Source organism: Moschus berezovskii, chromosome 4, assembly GCF_049115385.1.
Source record: "Moschus berezovskii isolate FMDL1 chromosome 4, NW_MosBer_1.0, whole genome shotgun sequence".
Lineage (NCBI taxonomy): Eukaryota > Metazoa > Chordata > Mammalia > Artiodactyla > Moschidae > Moschus > Moschus berezovskii.
In genome coordinates this window covers 27170321-27190861 of record NC_142463.1, presented here as the reverse complement: position 1 = coordinate 27190861, position 20541 = coordinate 27170321, and the positions used below count along the sequence as shown (strand labels likewise).

Sequence of the window (20541 nt, the reverse complement as noted above, 5' to 3'; positions counted from 1 at the left end):
GTAAACCAAAACTAAAACCACAGAAAAACAGGAAATGGGTGTGTCAAATTTAATAACAAAAATAACAAGGTGGCCACATCCTCCCCTTGTCATACACTCTATTTGAATCCATTCTACCCTTATAAATTTGAGTATAAACAAGGTTGATTGTACAGAGAGGCCAAAAGCAGCTCTCAGTTCAGGAAGCATTATCTTTCAAACGTATGGATTATGTACGATTCATAAAGAGATACAAAACTCAGCACCTCTTTCATGTTAAAAAAAAAAAGTGAAGAAAACTTGGTTAAAAAAAATCTTAAAGTACTCTCATAGCTGCCTGGGACTGAGTATATTTCTTCCACGTAGACAGATGCCTTCATCTCCACAGAAGGCCACTTGTATTAAAACCAAACTGAGTCCATTACTCATTCCCTCTCCGGCTCTTCTTGTGGCTTTTCTTAGACCTGAAATGGTGACACATACAAATCATTAAATTTACCAGCTGTTTGAGGAGCTGACCAAGGATTTTTGAGAAAGACTGATACGTGCTAACAGTGATGGGGACAGGGAAGACAGTCAGTAGTCATTAAATGTACTTGGTGTGTTTTATGTTTAAGAGCAACACTGAGTTAGGCATTACTCTCCAAAATTTACCATTGAAGAAATGACCTTTGAGAAATGGAGTGCTTCCAACAGTGTACAGTATCTAGAGGTATCTAATGGAACCTTACCAAATGAAAATGACTTATCCAATGTCACTCAACTGCTAAGTATTAAAAATTGGGACTAAGACTTCCCTAGTGGTCCTGTGGTTAGGAATCTGCCTGCCAATGCAGGGGACATGGGTTCAATCCTTGGTCCAGGAGGATCCCACGTGTTGTGGGGCAGCTATCCCTGTGTACCGCAACTACTAAGCCCATGAGCCCTAGAGCCTGTGCTCTGCAATGGGAGGGGTCACTGCAGTGAGAAGCCTACACACCGCGGCTGGAGAGTGGCCTTCACTTGCACAACTAGGCAGGGCCAGCAGCAAAGAAGGCCCAGTGTGGCCAGAAGTAAATACTTTTTTAAAAATCTTAAAAGCTGGGACGGAATCCCAGGTCTCCTGAGATTAAGGCTCATGCCTTATCCAAAGCTGCAATCCTACAGGGAAAAACAACTATATATATGTATAATTCTAGTAATTTTCAGGGCAAGAGACCACTTTGTCCTATAATTAAGAATTCCTAAATTGTATTGATGGAGATTATATCTCCATTAACACAAGAATATTTCAGGTCCAACTCAGTTGTAATTGGGACCTTAATTTGTGAATAAAGACTTAAATTCTTAAGTCAAAATAGAAGTTTAATCCTTACCTTTCAGGAGATTTTGAGTGGCTCCTGTGTCTGTGACTACGGTGATGACCTGGAGAAGAAAAAAGGCTATTCAGTGTACCAGTTTCTACCCTCATATTCTCTGCTGTTATTTCCCCTGCTGCTGCTGCTGCTAAGTCGCATCAGTCGTGTCCGACTCTGTGTGACCCCATAGACGGCAGCCTACCAGGCTTCCCCATCCCTGGTATTTTCCAGGCAAGAACACTGGAGTGGGTTGCCATGTCCTTCTCCAATGCACGGAAGTGAAAAGTGAAAGTGAAGTCGCTCAGTCGTCTCTGACTCTTCACGACCCCATGGACTGCAGCCCACTAGGCTCCTCCATCCACGGGATTTTTCATTTTTGGCTTGTGATAGGGACACCTTGTTGGTAGTGAAGAACTGAACCCACTTAGCCTTTAGGGCTTTATGGCTAAATTTCACTAACACCACACTGGGTATTTACTACTACTGTGTCATGTCTTACTTCTATAATTTCAGATGAAAACTGAAGCTGACCATCCTATCAACAAAGCTGGTAAATGACAGTTAAAATGTGAACTCTAATTTTCAAATTCTATGTCCACTTCCTTTTCTAGGCAGTAATAGAGTAAGGTACTCCTGTATTGCAGGAGGCTAATTGCTCCTATTACATTTCTTTATTAAGACAACCAACAGCAAGCAAAAGGCCCCAATGCTATACCTGGGGACTTGGAGCGGGATCTGTGCCGTCTATCTCGGGACCTGCTGCGATGACGTCTTGGACTCTTACTCCGATGCCGTTCTCGGCGAGGGGAGGGGCTGTGGAAATGACTGGTCAGACTCCCATATCTGTCCTGACAATATAAACACAACACCATGCCCCCTCCCCAAATCTCTATCCTTCATCATAAGTCACTAAAGGCCTACCTCCTCCTTTTGGGAGACCGACTCCGCCTATACGGAAAAAAAGAGAAGAACCTTAGTAAGTGCCCTGGACAATGCAAATTGCAAAAATTGCCCCAATTCTTAACCCAACTCTGTTATCCATGTCCTTTGTCATGTAACTTTAATACCCTCTGACTCCAGGTCTGGGATTGGCCATGTGACTTGCTTTCGCCAAAGGGGTATTTGTACATGTGATGCTGACGCTAGGAAGATTACTTGCATGGTTGGGCTTGTTCAGTCTTGTATTCTGCCACTGTCATGGGAGCAGGCCTAACCTAGCCTAGAATGTGACACACATAGAGATGAACTGCTCCAGTCATCTACACTAGCCAACAGAGAATATGCAAAACAAGTGAGTGACCATAGCTTATACTCAAAAAACTGCCTAAGCCCAGATTAAATCACTGGCCATAGACCTGTGAATTAAATAAATGTTTGCCACTGAGGTTTTGTGGGTGGTGTTTTTGTAGCAACTAATACACTGGCGAGCACACACTCTCTATAGGCTAGCATTTTCCTTCCATGAAGTCCAAACTTCTACACTCCAGTGCTTAAAGTATCACTGGAAGATGCCAATGCCTAAGGCGTTACCTTCTGGGAGACCGACTCCTACTCCTCCGATAACGTAGTGTGGGAGAGCGACGGGGTTTGTCCAAGTCTCGGTAGCTTCTCCGGCGATGATCAGGTGATGGCACTCTTTCCAACTGGAAAAGAGATGGCCTGGGTGAGTGATGAGCACAGGCTTATAGACAGCCAACTAGGAACATGGCTTATACCCTCCTCCCCATCCCATCCCCAATTCCACCTCCAACTGATTTTAAAACACAGTAATTTGAATATATATGGGATAACACTAAGGACAAGAAAACACACTACCAAATAAAAAAATAAAAATCTTTCTAATAAAATCCCATTACTGTTCTAGTGCTGGTACCATTATTCTGGAACTATGTAAGAGTAATGAGAGGTAAGTATGCTTATCTCCTAAGAAGTTGGATTTCCAACGTGAAAGAAGAAATAGAGGTGTAAGACTGATGAGGTTAATACAGTGTATTTTAAGCTTAAAATTTCTTTTTCCTTTAGCTTTATCAACTGTAAAGTCCTAGAAACACCATGTAGCAATGAGCCCACACTGTGGTCTCTAAATAACACATCACAATTAATGAAACTAAGAGCTTCTTGGAAAAATGGCTACTTTTAGGTCCAGGCTACAATATAACAAGACATAACTAGAACATATCATTGTATCAGATAGCAAGGGGCTGAAACTACTATGATTGTATGAAAAAGTGAAGTTGACGGGCCCCCACTAGCCAGACATAGGACAATTTCAGCATCAACAAGGACAATAATGGTTCAGAACACCAAATGTATTTAAATTGATAAATTCAAATGTTACCAAGGGCAAACCTTAGGAGAATACTATAAAATCAACTCATGATTTTAAAACATGACAAAGTGAAATAATGTATCTTACTTTTCTTATATAAACTTTATAAAAAAACTAAATGTTGACTTGGGAGGGTTTTTTTTTTTAAATATTATTTTACAATCTTTAATGGGTCTATGCAGAGATCATCAGTGGATCCTAATATTACAAAAAGAGAGCAGACTGTTCATCCTGGAGGAAGTACACTATACCTATGAAGCAGTGTTGCTCCACTCCAAAAACTCCAAATCCAATTAAACAGAAAATAAAACAGACAAATGAACATATTAAGTGATACCACAGGGACACAATCACAAAAATAGAGATTACGAAAATTTGTACAGAATGTTATGACATTTTTACATTAAGGAACCATTGATTTCAGGGCTGATGATGGTATATGGCTATACCTTAAAAAGGGGTCCGTGTTTTTTCTGAAATATGAGATGTATGATGGCTGTGACCTGCTTTGAGATAACTGGTGGGGGGCAACTGAGTAGATGTGGAGGAAACAAAACAGCTGAGCTGGTCACTGCTGAAGCTAGGTGATGGGTAAATGGAGGTTTATTCTCTCCATTTAGGTATATGATTAGGTTTTCCATTAAAAAAGAATGCATATTTTTGGTTCACTCACCACAGAAAAGCCCCTCAGCTGTGTCTGGCTTTCCATTCATGAATGACTGTGCTTCCCTTAGCACTTATCTTAAATGGAGCCTACTAAGCTCAGAGCTACACTTTCATCTGCACTACCTCAATATCCACAGGCCAGAATCTCTTATATTTCCCCCTAGCTTTTTCTACACATATAATTTTAATCACAAATGTTTTAGATCTTAAAAAAGAAAGCTTACTGTACTCGTTTCCACGTTATCACATACATTTTTTTCTGGCTGCACCAAGTGGGATGTAGGATCTTAGTTCTCCTACCAGAGAACTCTCTCCACATCGCCCTGCCCCACAGCGGATGCATGGAGTCTTACCCATTGGACTGCCAAGGAAGTTCACTGTTACTTTTCATAATACTTCTAATGGCAGCCTAATACTGTTGAATTGTTAACAATAGTTTACCTGACTGCTCCCTGACAACTTGCTTGTTTTCAAGTTTTCAGCATTTTAACAAATAGTGGAAGAACATGACTATGCAGTAGGTGGTTTTATTTCCCTAAACTAGGTTTACTTCTTAGTATGCCTTTTTATGAACAGTATTATTTTTGTCCCAAGTGTTTAATAGCTACCACTTACTATCCAATTATAATGTCCCAAAGCTAAGGGCTTTATGTATGTAATTTCATTTAATACTCATAAAAGTCCTAAAAGAAAGGTATCATAATCCTTGCTTTATAGAAGAGAAAATGGAGATTATGTAATTTACATAATGCCACTAGTAAACAGGAGAGCTGAGATACGGATCAAGTCCATTTAACTCTAGGACCCACACTCTGAATGATGAAATACTGGATTTTGGGATTTTTCTTTTTTGGTTAAAACTAAATTAAAGTTTGAAAACCAAACAACAAAGACATTCCCATTCCCTGTAATTCTCCCTCCTTCAACCCTTAAGCTCCCAGGTGCCTGACCTTCTCATCCTCTTCTTCTTCCTCTTCACTGGACTCCACGTCATCCATGTCTTCTTCTAGAGCACTAACCCGAGGCTCCAGCTGTTCAGCTTCCTCTAGCACATAGCGTTTCTACAGACAAAACAAAGTTAGAAAGGGCCCTTCTATCTCCTCTATGTCCTGAAGCTCCAATAATGGGCTTCTGGAAGTGACAGAAAACCTATGGCACAACAGCTGAGGCAATTTCATTTCAAAGATATCCTAGACGCAGATATTCTTAGAGAGTTTAGCATACCTAGGATCTATATATATATTTTTAAGTTTCCCTATAAAGAGATAAATACAAAGATGAAGAGAATATCACTTTTCTATTGCTTCTATTCCCTGTGACCTTATACTGTAAGGTCACTAGAATATCAATCAGTATAGCTGTAGCCTTGAATAAAAATTATGGGCTTCAGACACAAGGGTCAATAGTTCAAGACAATATTGGCTGGGAGTTTTCCAGGAACAGCTCAGACCAGAATCCACTAAGAGATTCACTAAGACTCAGTCCAGTGTGGGGGTTTGGGTCCTCCTGCTCTTAAGTAGCACCAATTCTCTATTAGACCCAGGATTTGGGGAGCTGTCTACAGACATGCATTTTGAACAAGGCTCAGGATATAAACAAACGACCTCCTAGTTTCATTTTCTTCTAAGATGTGACTCCGCAGTCCTAAGTGACTAAGGGCCTGAAAGGCAAAGGTAAGTTCAAAATGGACAAGAGGACTGGCTGGGTCATAAGACCCTTATGGTTTTGGTTTTGTTTTTGTGTGTGCGCGCGCCAAGGACATACAGATCACTGGATAGCCCTAAAATAAATAGGAGCATTTGTACTCTTATTTTGCTCTCATTCATCCCTAACAAAATTCTATAAAGGTTAGGAGAAATGATATAAAGATGCCATTCAGTGATGTGAATCCCCTGAAAAAGGGTTCCTTGGAAAAGATTGCCACAGACTGGGATCTAGGACTGCATCAGATGGCATCCAGAATCCATGATGCTCACCAGACTTGGAAGTGATTAGCGTCAACATATTAACTTAGAGTATTTGTGTCTGATAAAATTAGAATTCATTCCAGAGCAGCTCCCTGCCAGTGCCAGGGCACGTGAGAAGCTATGCCCTATGGATTGCTTAAAAGAAACCAAAGCTAAAGGCAGTCTGAAGGGTCACTTCATCCAGCACATAGGCCCACACCAGAACACACCTCTCACTGATATGGTAATTAACATATAGCAGTCATATTTCAACCTTCCTCTCCTTAGTGAGGTCTGCTTTGTGGTCTTCTAGACTCCAGCAGACTACCCCATTTGCATCAGCACGCTTGCTCAGAGATAACTGGACTTTAGAACACTTAGTCACAACCTGACTGTAGTTCAGAGTATATCATTTTTTACAGTATTTCTAAACAATCACAGCTAAGGATAAAAAGTGTGAGAAGTGGACCCTGAAATCAGGTTTTGATTTTTGAAATGTCATCCTTTTCACTATAGTCTATAATAATCAATATGGAAAAGGAGAAATAATTTTCAGAATTATTTTCTAGGATTTTCTGTAACTGACTCACTCTGGAGAAAGAATGGTTCATTGCACTTGTCTGTGAGCACTCAGCTACCAACTATCTTTATCCATCTGCTTTGCTGCCTCCAGAAAGTTTACCTTACCCATTTATCATATTTACAATCCATTCGATACTCCACATTGACGTTTTTCAGGTCCCTTTGATCTGTTTTTTATTGAGGTGAAATTCACAATGTACACAATAAGCAATTTTAAAGTGCAAAATTCTTTCATCACCACCTCTCACTCCTTTAAAAACTTCCTCATCACACCAGAAAAACAGGCCATACTTAATAAGTAATCATTCCTCATTCCCCTTCCCTGAATCCCCTGGTAACTATTCATCTCTGCTTTGTCTCTTATTTATTTACACTAGTCTGAACAGGCAAGTTTGTCCTTGGAGTACAAAACAAAACAGGACAAAGGTTAACAGTTTTGCCAAGAAAACACTGGTCACAGCAAGCACCCTCTTCCAACAACACAAGAGATGACTCTACACCTGGACATCACCAGATGGTCAATACTGAAATCAGACTGATTATATTCTTTGCAGCCAAAGATGGAGAAGCTCTATACAGTTAGCAAAAACAAGACCTGGAACTGACTGTGGCTCAGATCATGAGTTCCTTATTGCAAAATTCAGGCTCAGATTGAAGAAAGTAGGGAAAACCACTAGACCATTCAGATATGACCTAAATCAAATCACTTATGTTTATACAGTAGAAGTGACAAATAGATTCAAGGGATTAGATTTGGTAGAGTGCCTGAAGAACTATGGACAGAGGTTCGTAATACTGTACAGGAGGTGATGACCAAAACCATCCCAAAAAAAAGAAATGCAAGAAGGAAAAATGGTTGTCTAAGGAGGCTTTACAAACAGCTGAGAAAAGAAAAGAAGCAAAAGGCAAAGGAGAAAGAGAAAGATACACTCATTTGCATGTAGAGTTCCAGAATAGCAAGGTAAGAAAAGCAAGCTTTCTTAAGTGAACAAGGCAAAGAAATAGCGGAAAACAGAAGAATGAAAGATTAGAGATCTCTTCAAGAAAACTGGAGATACCAAGGGAACATTTCATGGAAAGATGGGCATGATAAAGGACAGAAATGGCAAGGACCTAACACAAGCAGAAGAGATTAAAAAGAGGTGGCAAGAACACACAGAAGAACTAAAGAAAAATGGTCTAATGACCTGGATAGCCAAAATGATACGGTCATTCATCTAGAGCCAGACATTCTGGAGTGTGAAGTTAAGTGGGCCTTAGGAAGCATTACTACAAACAAAGCTAGGGAAGGTGATGGAATTCCAGCTCAGTCATTTCAAATCCTAAAAGATGGTGCTGTAAGTGCTGCACTTTTTATGCCAGCAAATCTGGGAAACAGCAACGGTCACAAGACTGAAAAAGTCTTTTCAGTCTCAAAGAAGGGCAGTGCCAAAGAATATTTAAATTACTGCACAACTGCACTCATCTCACATGCTAGCATGGTAATGCTCAAAGTTCTTCAAATTAGGTCCAACAGTATGTGAACCAAGAACTTTCAGATGCACAAACTGGATTTAGAAAAGGCAGAGGAACCAGAGATCAAATTGCCAACATACACTGGATCATAGAAAAAGCAAGGAAATTCCAGAAAAACATCTACTTCTGCTTTAGTGACTATGTGAAAGCCTTTGACCTTGTGGATCACAACAAACTGTTGAAAATTCTTAAAGAGATGGGAATACCAGACTACCTTACCTGCCTCCTGAGAAACCTCCATGCAGGTCAAGAAGCAACAGTTAGAACCGGACATGGAACAATGGACCGGTTCAAAACTGGGAAAGGAGTACATCAAGGCTGTATATCATCATCCTGCTTATTTCATTTCTATGCAGAGTACATCATCCAAAATGCTAGGCTGGACAAATTGCAAGCTGGAATCAAGACTGCCAGGAGAAATATCAAAAACCTCAGATATGCAGATGATAGCACTCTAAATAAAGGCAGAAAGCGAAGAGGAACTAAAGAGTCTCTTGATGAGGGTGAAAAGAGGAGCGAAAAATCTGGCTTAAAACTCAACAGTCAAAAATCAAAGATCATGGCTTCTGGTCCCATCACTTCATGGCTAACAGGGAAAAAATGGTAACAGTGGCAAATTTTATTTTCCTGGGCTCCAAAATCACTGCAGATAGTTGACTGCAACCATGAAATTAAAAGATGCTTGCTCCTTGGAAGAAAAGCTATGACAAACCCAGACAGCAGATTAAAAAGTAAAGACATCACCACTTTGCTGACAGAGGTCCATGTATTCAAAGCTATGGTTTTTCTTGTAGTCATGTACAGATGTGAGAGTTGGAGCATAAAGAAGGCTGATCTCCGAAGAATTGAGGCTTTTGAACAGGGGTGTTGGAGAAGACTCTTGAGAGTCCCTTGAACTGCAAGGAGATCAAACCAGTTAATCCTAAAGGAAACTGACCCTGAATATTCAGTGGAAGGACTGACTCTGAAGTTGAAGCACTGACTCTGAAGTTGAAGCTCTAATACTTTGGCCACCTGATGCAAACATCCCACTCACTGAAAAAGACTGATGCTGGGAAAGACTAAGGGCAGGAGGAGAAGTGGGCAACAGAGGATGAGATGGTTGGATGGCATCACCAACTCAGTGGACATGAGTTTGCGCATACTCCGGGACATACTGAAAGACAGGGAAGCCTGGCGTGCTGCAGTTCTTGGGGTTGCAAAGATTTGGACATGACTTAGCAACTGAACAGCAAAAATACTATGTGACTTTCGATTTTTAAATTATTCCTTCTTGGCTTTTATCTAGCAAGGCAAGGTGGGATACAGCAAACTGCTTCAGAATTACTGAGCTACAGCAGCATCAAAAAGGAGATCTTAAGTTCTGTGTCTTCCCAATTTGGGTTTCTGTGGTTGCTTAAAACGCTGAAGAATCTGTTCCCATGACCCATCTTAAACACTGTCTCTGGGACCCTTTTATCAATGCTATCAATTTTACACAGAATATCAGAATCTGAGAGTCAACGACTCTTAGTCTTCAGGTATTCCAATGATTTTGGAAATATATTTTACAGTTTCACTGAGGTATAAGTGATACACAATAAACTGTAATTTTTATACTATACAATTTGATGAGTATTGTGTTGTATACAAATGTAAGTCAATACATCAGTATAATGGATAGAGCCACCCCACCCAATAGCACCCCAACCTGTGCTCCTTTCTGATTTCTCATTCCCTCTCCTCCCCAATCCCTTACTCTATACCTAGGCAACCACTGTTTTTTATTGTCACTATAGTTTACATTTATTAGAAAAGAGTTACACAGTACATACAATTTTGTGTCTTTTTTCACTCAGCACAATTATTTTATGATTCATCCATGCTACAGTTATTTATCAATAGTTCATTTTTGCTGCTGAGTAGTATCATTGTATGGCCACATCACAATTTGTTTATTCGTTCACTTGATGGACATTTGGGCTGCTTCCAGTTTCTGGCCATTACAAATAAAACTGTTAAGATTATCTTGTTTAAGTCTTTGTGTAGACATATGCTTTCATTTCCTGAGTAAATTCCTAGAAGTGGAATAGTTGGATTGAATGGTTAACTTCTTTAGAAACTGCCAAGCTTTTCCAAGTTTGGTTGTTCCAGTTTATATTGTCACCAATAGGCTCTGGAGACTTCTAGTTCCTCCACATCTTCATTAACACTTGATACAATCAGTCTTATTTTACACATTTTACTAGGTATGTAGTGCATATTTTTGTGCTTTTAATTTGCATTTCCCTAATGATTAATGCCTAGTCAAGGCTATGTCAAGTCTAGTCAAGGCTATGGTTTTTCCAGTGGTCATGTATGGATGTGAGAGTTGGACTGTGAAGAAAGCTGAGCGCCGAAGAATTGATGCTTTTGAACTATGGAGTTGGAGAAGACACTTGAGAGTCCCTTGGACTGTAAGGAGATCCAACCAGTCCATCCTAAAGGAGATCAGTCCTGGGTGTTCACTGGAAGGACTGATGCTGAAGCTGAAACTCCAATACTTTGGCCACCTCAGGTGAAGAGCTGACTCATTGGAAAAGACCCTGATGCTGGGAGAGATTGGGGGCAGGAGGAGAAGGGGACGACAGAGGATGAGATGGCTGGATGGCATCACCGACTCAATGGACATGAGTTTCGGTAAACTCTGGGAGATGGTGATAGACAGGGAGGCCTGGTGTGCTGCAACTGATGGAGTCGCAAAGAGTTGGACACGACTGAGCGACTGAACTGAATGATTAATGATATAGAACACCTTTTTATGTGCTACTGGTCAACTATATAGTTTCTTTGGTAAAAGGTTTGTTAGAATTTTCTGTTCATTTTCCCACTGGGTTGCCTTCTTGTTAGTAAGTTCAAGAGTCCTTTATAAAGTACAGATTCAAGAACTTTTATGGATATATGTTGTACAAATGTATTCTTCCAGTCTGTGGCTTGCCTTTTTAGTTTTGTAATAGTATCTTTTGAAAGGCAAGTTCTTAATTTTTATAAAGTCAATTTATTAATTTTTAATAAATAACTCACATTATAGGAATTTGTCAAACACAAGGTCACTAAGATTTTCACCTATGTTTTCCTTAAGTTTTCTACTCTTAGCTTTTATGAGTCTATTATCCCCTTCAAGTTTATTTTTACATATAATGTGAGCTAGGGGAAGACATTCATTTGTCTCATATGGCTATTTAATCATTTTAGCACCATTTGTGGAAAAGATTATCCTTTTTCAATTGTTATTGCCCTAACATCTCTGCAGAAAACCAACTGACCATAAATATGTATTACACACTTATTTCTGGTTCTTTCACTTTGTTCCACTGATCTGCTTGTCTAGCTTTATGCCACTACAACACTGTCTTGTAATTAGGTAGTGTTTGTCCTACTTTGTTCTTCAAAGCTGTTTTGGATATCCTAGGTCTTGCCTAGAAAATCCCATGGATGGAGGAGCCTGGTAGGCTGCAGTCCGTGGGGTCGCTGAGGGTCGGACACGACTGAGCGACTTCACTTTCACACATTGGAAAAGGAAATGGCAACCCACTCCAGTGTTCTTGCCTGGAGAATCCCAGGGACGGGGGAGCCTGGTGGGCTTCCGTCTATGGGGTCACACAGAGTTGGACACGACTGAAGTGACTTAGCAGCAGGTCCTCTCCATATTCATATACATTTTAGAATCAGTTTGTCAAGGTCTATCAAGTTTTATTTGGATTTTGATTGGAACTGAATTGAATCTATAGATTAATTTGGGAGAACTGACAATTGTTAAGTCATGGGATCAGATATACCATGAACATAATATATCTCCATTAATTATGTCGTCTTTAACTTCTGTCAGTAACGCAATGTTTTATATTGTTTAAAGTCTTACACATTTTTTGACAGAATTATCCATAATTTTTGATGCTGTTATAAATGGTACTTTCATACAAAATCTCAAATTTAATTGTTCCTAGCTCATGTACAGAAATACAACTGACTTTTACACACTGACCTTGCACCCCACAATTCTGCATAAATAGATGACTGGGTAAACAAACTGTGGTATATATACCCATGCGACAGAATATTATTCCTATTGAGCAACAAATGAAATAACTGTTAGTATATGCAAAAACATGGATATATTGCAAAATAACTATGTTAGGTGAGGAAAGATTAAAACCTTTTGCTAATTCTTTTCCTATTTAGGTTATTACAGAGTATGGAGCAGAGTTCTCTGTGCTATACAGAACTGGAGGATATTATTCTAAGTGAAATAAATCAGACAAATACTGTATGATATCACTTATATATAGAGTCTCAAAAAAGTGACAAACTAGTAAATGTAACAAAGAAGCAGAGTCACAGATATAGAGAACAAACTAATGATTACTGGTGAGGCGAGGGAAAGGGGGAAGGAATTAAGAGGAACAAAGTATTCGAAATAAAATAAGCTACAATGATATACTGTACAGAGCCACTGTTTTACAATAACTATAAATGGAGTACTACCTTTAAAAATTGTGAATCACAATACTGTATACCTATAACATATAATATTGTACATCAACTACACTTCAGTTAAAAAAAGATTTTGAGATCCATGGTGTTTTATAATGTATGTGTATAAAGAGATCTTTACACACATTTTATTGTGTACTGTGTATGTATGACCTTTATCTCTTACCTGTAGCCGGGGCAGAATGATATCACAGACTCTCTCACTGTGCAGAAGTTCATCAATAAATTCATCTACATGCATCAGCTCAAACTCTGAAAGAAAAACCATAAGCTCAAGTAACTTGGAAATAAGTTTAAATAGCCAAAAAGTTAAAAAAGTTTAAGACTCTTTATGTAAGATATCTAACAGGGTATTTGGTATAGAAATTGTGAATTCTCTGCAGCTTCCCTCTGCGTGTGTGTGTGTTAGTCACTCAGTCGTGTCTGACTCTTTTGTGACCCCATGGACTGTAGTCCACCAGGTTCCTCTGTCCATGGGATCTTCCAGGCAAGAATACTGGACTAGGTTGTCATTTCCTTCTCCAGGGGATCTTCCTGAGTCAGGGATAGAACCCAAATCTCCCACATTGCAGGTGGATTCTTTACCATCAAAGGTACCAGGGAAGCCTCTTCCCTTTGCCTGCACATGCACTAATAAAGCTATTGCAGTATGGTAATTAAAACTGAATAGATTACTGTCAAACCTGGGCTCAGCCTACAGGCTTTCACTGCCTTGTCATCACCACCAATCTTCAACCAGTCAACTCCCCTTTACTGAGGCCATTTATGTGCCATGCTTCTTCTAGGAACTGGGGAAAATGGGATGAATGAAGCTGTCTCAATTAGCAGGAAAGACAAGGATGTCCTGAATTATAAAAGGGTGATATTTTTGAATAAAACTTACAACTCAAGTACAGCATCTCCTGTGAACCTACTAAGTTCCTAAAAATATATGTATCTTTTCCCCTATGTGGGTCAGCAAACTTTATTAAATGGATGTGTAATTGACTTGGGGCTTCCTGGGTAGCTCAGTGATAAAGAATCTGGCTGCCGATGAAGGAGACGTGAGTTTTATCTCTGGGCTGGAGAAGGAAATGGTAACACGCTCCAGTATTCTTGCCTGGAAAATTCCATGGACAGAGGAACCTGGCTGGCTACAGTCCACAGGGGCACAAAGAGCTGGACATGACTTAGCAACTGAGCACACACGCAAACCTGACTTAAGATATTATATTAGTTACAAGTGATAGTGATTCGCTATTTTTAAGAATCATGTATCTTACATGGTAAGTGGAGCAATAGCTTTTTAGAATTTCCATGGTAAACATTACCTTAGTTTAGTGGTTCTCAACCAGGGGTGTTGCCCCTCCAACTATGGGGTGCTAATGGCCTTTAGTGAGCAGAAGCCAGGGATGCTGCTAAACATTCTACAGTGCACTGGACAGCTCTCCATAACAAAAAAATATCTGGCCCAAATTATCACTAGGTTTAAAAACCCCATTTTAGTTTAGTATAATATAGTCATAAGTAAGTAATCTCATGATGGCCAGGACCATGTCCATCTTGTTCATCACATTATTTCCAGTATGTAGTACAGTACCCGGCACAACACTGTCACTTAGTATGTATTTATTCAAGTGAATAAGTAAGCTAACAAAAGTTTGAAGAATAATACCAAATTCTTAACCTTGTACTCCTTAATGTAATATTTAGAGGGTAAAGGCCAATGTTACTAATCTTTTGTTATAACACTAAGTGAGAAAAAGTTCTGATTGAATTCTCTGAATCCCACTTTACCATAAAATGTGTCTCTTTGTAAAAGGTATGAAGCTGCCCCTCCTGGATATACTTATGTTTTAGGAAGATTCCTACATAAGTATGAGCACACTCAGTCCACGTATTACAGGGTGAAGTATCATATAACAGAGGCCAGTAGAAAGAACTGTGAAGGTCCAACAAATGGAAAACTAACTTTGGGAGGTCTGGGGAAGGATTTTAAGGCAAAGGTCATTCGGGAGCTAGATCTTATGGGATGTAGCACATGATGCAAAGCAGGGATTAACATAAGATGCAGCTGGAAAGATAGGCAAACAGGGGCAAACTGGGTGAGGTTGACAGGAAGCTAGTAGTCTAATGGAGTATTATGACTCCCCACGAGAGACGGAGGACCCGACTGAAGACGCTGACAATCTGGATTATGTGATGCCAGAGATACTGGTGGGATAAAAACTGGCTCAGGGATGAAGGCCTAGATACTTAGCACCATACTCACCTCCATTTCGGTTCTGGCTCTTGATTTTTCGATAGTCATTGTATAGAGGCTCCAAGTACTTGTAGCAATCAATTGCAGTACCTGTCAACCTCATGTAAAGAGCTCCCAGCATGCGGACATACCTGACAGATAGACAACAGTGAGACAACAGGCCATTCCAAAAAGTTCCTGAGTTTTACAAGTTTTACAAGTTTCTCATGACAGCAGTGGATAAACAAGTTCTTTTTTCTCTTTGGTAGATGAGAAAGCTACATTTTTAGAGGCAGCATAGGGCAGCAGAAAAAATACCTAAAATACGGAAACCTGGGTTCAAGTTCTCATTCTACCACTTACTGGCTGCAGTGACTTGGGATATAATGCTCAGCTTTCAGAGTCTATTATATCATCTGTATAACTAAGATACAACCTATTTACCTCATGGGATTATTTTAAGAATCAAATTAGATACTGAATTTAACATCAGAAAGTAGAGATTTACTTACTAACAATATAATTTACACAGATTACTACTTTGCTGGAAAGTAGAATGCTGGTTATGGAAGTCAGTCAGTCATCTGGGTTCAAATTTTGATTCAATTATTTACTAACTCTGTAACACTAGGCAATTTACTTTCGCTTTCTCAGTCCTTGTAAAATGATAGTACCTAATTTGATGGCTTGGTATATTAAGTAAAAAATGAATGTTAGGAAGCTAAGTGAGGTATATAGCACAGAGTAAGTACCTAATAAAAGTTATTTATTTTCTAGCCATTAATTATAAGGTTCCTTTATTTTCCCTTTCTCCTGTATCCCAACTACCTACTCAAATCTCCATTTCGATAAACAGCAGACATTTGAAATTCATTTCCTTATATGAAAAACAGAATACAGTGGCAAAAGAAATGGACTCTGAAACCAGCTTTGCCCCTTATCAGCATTTGACCTTGGGGAAATCAATCTCTCTGTGCCTAAGTTTCCTCCCCTACATAACAGGGATAATAATTTTACAGGGTAGCTGTGGAGGTTAAATAAATTATTGCATGTAAATTTCTTAAACTAGAGATTGGCAACAATAATCTATTATTACATCTGTCTCCTGTTCTTGTCTGTGAGCTCCTTGAGCAGCTTATATTTTGGGGCCAGATACCATACAACAGGCACCGATAGAGATTTACAGTTCTTTCTTCCTTAATCCTCACATCTACCCCGAGTTGGTATTATTGTTTCCATTTTACAGGTAAAGTAAAATTTAGAAAATTAAGTAACTTCTCCAAGGTCACAGTTCATAGGTAATAGGGTCTGGATATGAACCCACAATCAGCACAAACATTTCCCTCTTCTCTACCACACTTTACGTTGCTTTCCTCATCCTTAAGTACTCAGTGCTACCAACATATTTGGCATTAACTTCTGCTTAATATATGTCAGTGAGTTTTGCGAAATACTTTTTTGGAGGAAAAGTCACCAAGGCTCAGAAAGTAAAGAAGAAGGTTAACATAATTAAAACACACAAAACAAAAACTCAAGGGGTTCAAGAACAAAATACCAGAGTGAGTGTATCTCGTTTCCAAGAGATATGAGAAATGAGATACACTGTTTTCACTTTTTTTAACCAAAGCCAAATTCTGGACCACGAAATTAAAATATTTACATTAGCTAGTAAATATTTCACTCACTTGAAATCTTCATTTTTTATAAACTCTACAATGATATCCTTCTCGGGTTGAATCTGAAGCATCTTCAAGGTTAAACACAAAAAAGGAGTTGGCTTTATGTTGCCACCGTAGACACCACCCACAAATCTTAACTCCATGGCTTTATCGACTACAAGTTCAGCTAAAAAACAAAAACAGAGTGGCACTGCAGACATATGAGGACTAAGCTTTTACAGGTTTGAGGTGCAGAGAGTTAAAATTAGTTCAAAATTTGGTGCTCCTGAATTAACAGCTTAATATTAGGAGAACAAGTGTGTAATAAATAATAACAACAGAAAATATACACTGAAAGATTATTACATGCCAAGCACTCTGCTAAACTGCTAACTGCTAAGTCACTTCAGTCGTGTCCGACTCTGTGTGACCCCACAGACGGCAGCCCATCAGGCTCCTCCGTCCCTGGGATTCTCCAGGCAAGAACACTGGAGTGGGTTGCCATTTCCTTCTCCAATTTGTGAAAGTGAAAAGGGAAAGTGAAGTCGCTCAGTCATGTCTGACTCGTAGCGACCCCATGGACTGCAGCCTACCAGGCTCCTCCGTCCATGGGATTTTCTAGGCAAGAGTACTGGAGTGCTTATTCTAGGAGATGCTTAATAAAATATTCAGGGATTTAAAAAAAAGAAGAGTTAATGGCTACATAAAATGTTTTTACGGGGATAAGTTACATAAAGGATACAAGGGAATTCTCTGGACTACTTTTGCCTTTTCTTATAAGTTAAAAATGATCTCAAGTTATACATTTTATAAAAACTTTGAAGGTGGTTTTATAAAATATTTGGTTTTATTTATAAACTTAGTTAAGCAAGCTGCAAATGTGTGTTCCTATTTCATTTCCTTTTTAAAAAAGTTCAATATGCTTATAATTAGTTTGGAGCCAAAGAAACGTAAGAGCTAATCACATATTGGGGTAGGCATAGAACACTTGCAATAAAAATCAGTGATAAAAACAAACAACTTTTATTGAAAACTATGGAATTACTGTAACTTCCCTGGTGGTTCAGTGGTTAAGACTTTGCCTTCCAATGCAGGGGGTGTGGGTCTGATCCCTGATTGGAGAGCTAAGGTCTCACATCCCTTGAAAAAAAACGGAAGCAATACTGTAGCAAATTCAATTAGAGTTGGGACATGGTCCATATTAAAAACAAACAAACACAAAACTATGGAATTATTCACAAGGAAATCAGAAACAAGACTCAGGTGTATCATCTGATGTCTGATGAGGTTACATTTGTAACAAAAAGCACTCAAACATTTATTATTTTCATAAAAATTCATTCCTTTGTAAGCCCACTGATATTTAACTAAAGGTACTCTACCTTTAGCATGTTCCTAAAAGTTTTAATTTCTATATGATTCCCTGACAAATGATGAGGCAGAATGCTTCACTGAAATCTTGCCATATATACTGTCTTCTTAAAAATATTTCTCCAGTGTAACCTCCAACACTCACTGAGGTCTTCTTTCTGGGTAAAGACATTCCCATGGTCATCATATTTTTTCTTTTCTAAATCATATTTCTACAATGAGTTCACTGATGATCAATGACGATCCCTGATAATAAAGTCTATCTTCCCACTGATGACTTTTCTATTCTCTGCATTCACAAAATTTGTCCAAATGTGTATGGAATATATACTTTTCAGACATATAATGAAGCCAGAAAGCTTTTCCCAAGGCATTTCCACACTGAACGTATCAAGAGCTTTTCCAACATGTTTTCACCAACAGAAAATGTGAGGTAGGATCATTAAGGCACTACTGCATTCACGGTATTCACTGGGTTTATCTCATGGGCAAATCCTTTCATCTCCTTATGGCTCCCCATCTGATAACAGGTCATCCCATGATTACATTCTGCTCTGCTAGAAACACTGATGTTTAAAGTCTCAGCTGTCACAGAAGGCATTTCCCCAATCATTGCATTAATGGGGCTTTGGTTCACTCATAAGTAATGACCTGGGACTCTCTGTTAAAGGCATTTCCAACTTGACTGGATCTACCCATTTCTCTGATGTGCATTCTCTGCTAAGCATTTCACATTATCTCATTTAATCTTCACAAGTCATGAGGCTAAGTTCTAGCACTGCCCTTGTTTTCAGCTAAGGAAAATGAGGGCTAAGAAAGGTTAAGTGATTTGCTCAAGATTCACAGCCAGAAAGTGGCAGGGCTTGGATTTTAGTCCAAGAAGTCTAACTTCAGAGTCTGTGCTTGTCACTATCATGTTAGGGGAAAAACTGCCAGATTAAATAAGAATTACAAGGATGAAAACTGTAACAAACCACTCCTCAATAACTACCTAACCCTAACTAAAGTTCATCTAGACAACGGGGATAAAAACTTTTCGATGTTGTCATCAAAATCAGACACCGGTTTTGTGAACTAGGGCAAGTCATTTCACTTCTGGAATTAGAAAAGTCCACCAAAGTAAATCTTACATGACTCCAAAATTTAATGGCGACTCAGAAAAACAAGATGACTCCTCCGTGGACACATAGCTAGGGTGATGGCCGAGCAGTAACAGCACAGGAGTAATTAACAGTGGTAATAACTAGAACCACCACCCCCACTGGTTACTGACTACTTTTATTAATATATAGCTGGAGAAGGAAATGGCAACCCACTCCAGTGTTCTTGCCTGGAGAATCCCAGGGACGGTGGAGCCTGGTGGGCTGCCGTCTGTGGGGTCACACAGAGTTGAACACGACTGATGCGACTTAGTAGCTAAATATACATAGCATCCCCGACTCAATGGACATGAATTTGAGCAAACTCTGGCAAACAGTGGAGGAGAGAGGAGCCCGGCAGGCTACCGCCCAGGGGATCACAAGAGTCTGACACTACTTAGCGACTGAACAACAAGCTGTAACTATATACCAAACACTTCTTTACACATTATTTCATTTAATCCTTAAGTTTCTTGGATTAAATCATTTAATCCTTTAACCTTTGTTGTGGGTATTATTGTGCTCGTTTTACAGTAGATGAACTCATGGTTCACTGGGGAAACACAGGTACCAAAAAAAAAAGCCAGAATTAAACAAGTATCAAAGACGACCGGGAAGATTTCTCTTAAGAATACATATTTAGATTAAGACTGGGATGTGAAAATATTGCAAATGGTCCAGATTTGGGGGTAGTAAGATTACAAATTTGGTTTCGGGAATACTGACGCTCCTTTAAGACCTTCAGGGTTCCAGTGTTAAACACTGGGTTTCAGTGTTATCATTAAACATGGACTGCCTCAAAGAAACGACCTGTGACACCCTTCCGAATAAGGTCCCATCAGATCTATCTGTGTTCCCAAAGCCCAACACAACACTAGGCACAAAGTAGGCGCTCAGATTCTTCTGAATGACTGAAAAATTCCCCCTAAATCTCACCCGCAGTGGGCCAGTCCCACTGTACTACTCCGGAAAACTGGGCCATGGGACGACGGGGGTTGGGGCAGGGATGGGGCGTATTCAGCACGCTCGTGCTCACCTGTAAGTCCAAAGCACTCCTCTTTCCAGTATTTGGACTCATAAATTCGCGTCCGAATGATTTTCTCCACCAGGTACTGAGGGTTGGTGCCGTGGATGCTGTGCGCATCTTTTACCGTACGGTTCGCCATTTTAGAACGCCCGACGTTCTATTTCCGTCGGATCCTTTAAGACGTCACATCCAGGTTAAAAAACCAGAGAGAAATGATAAGGTTGGAGGAAGTCTCACTAAACGGTTCGAGCGTCCATCT

The 20541-nt window shown here is 39.5% G+C and overlaps 2 protein-coding genes across 3 annotated transcripts in view; one reads left to right on the top strand and one right to left on the bottom strand.

The window, feature by feature from the left end:
- TUT4 (terminal uridylyl transferase 4) overlaps window positions 1–10187 on the top strand; it is a 162073-nt gene extending 151886 nt beyond the window's left edge. The window contains exon 31 of one of the 2 annotated variants that reach the window (XM_088835298.1): window positions 1996–10187. The gene's annotated coding sequence lies outside the window, so the exon portion shown is untranslated. Of the gene's footprint in view, window positions 1–1927 lie in introns of both variants that reach the window. The other variant, XM_088835297.1, reaches the window with a different exon arrangement.
- On the bottom strand, window positions 36–20525 carry PRPF38A (pre-mRNA processing factor 38A). The gene is made up of 10 exons (XM_088835306.1): window positions 20292–20525; window positions 16773–16932; window positions 15118–15239; window positions 13033–13118; window positions 5262–5372; window positions 2847–2959; window positions 2238–2264; window positions 2032–2129; window positions 1335–1383; window positions 36–443 (listed from the first exon to the last, which is right to left on the bottom strand). The coding sequence occupies exons 1-10, from the start codon at window positions 20419–20421 to the stop codon at window positions 401–403; spliced, it is 939 nt and encodes a 312-aa protein (XP_088691432.1). The 5' UTR covers window positions 20422–20525; the 3' UTR covers window positions 36–400.
- Window positions 20526–20541: the final 16 nt, after the last annotated feature.

Excerpts from the sequence above, each read along its gene's own strand:
- PRPF38A (XM_088835306.1), bottom strand. The coding sequence starts at position 20,421 with ATGGCGAACCGTACGGTAAAAGATGCGCACAGCATCCACGGCACCAAC. Across the intron at positions 16,933-20,291 it reads GGAGTGCTTTGGACTTACAG|CTGAACTTGTAGTCGATAAA; the intron begins GTGAGCACGAGC and ends TTTGTTTTTTAG. Across the intron at positions 5,373-13,032 it reads TCATTCTGCCCCGGCTACAG|AAACGCTATGTGCTAGAGGA; the intron begins GTAAGAGATAAA and ends TTTTGTCTGTAG.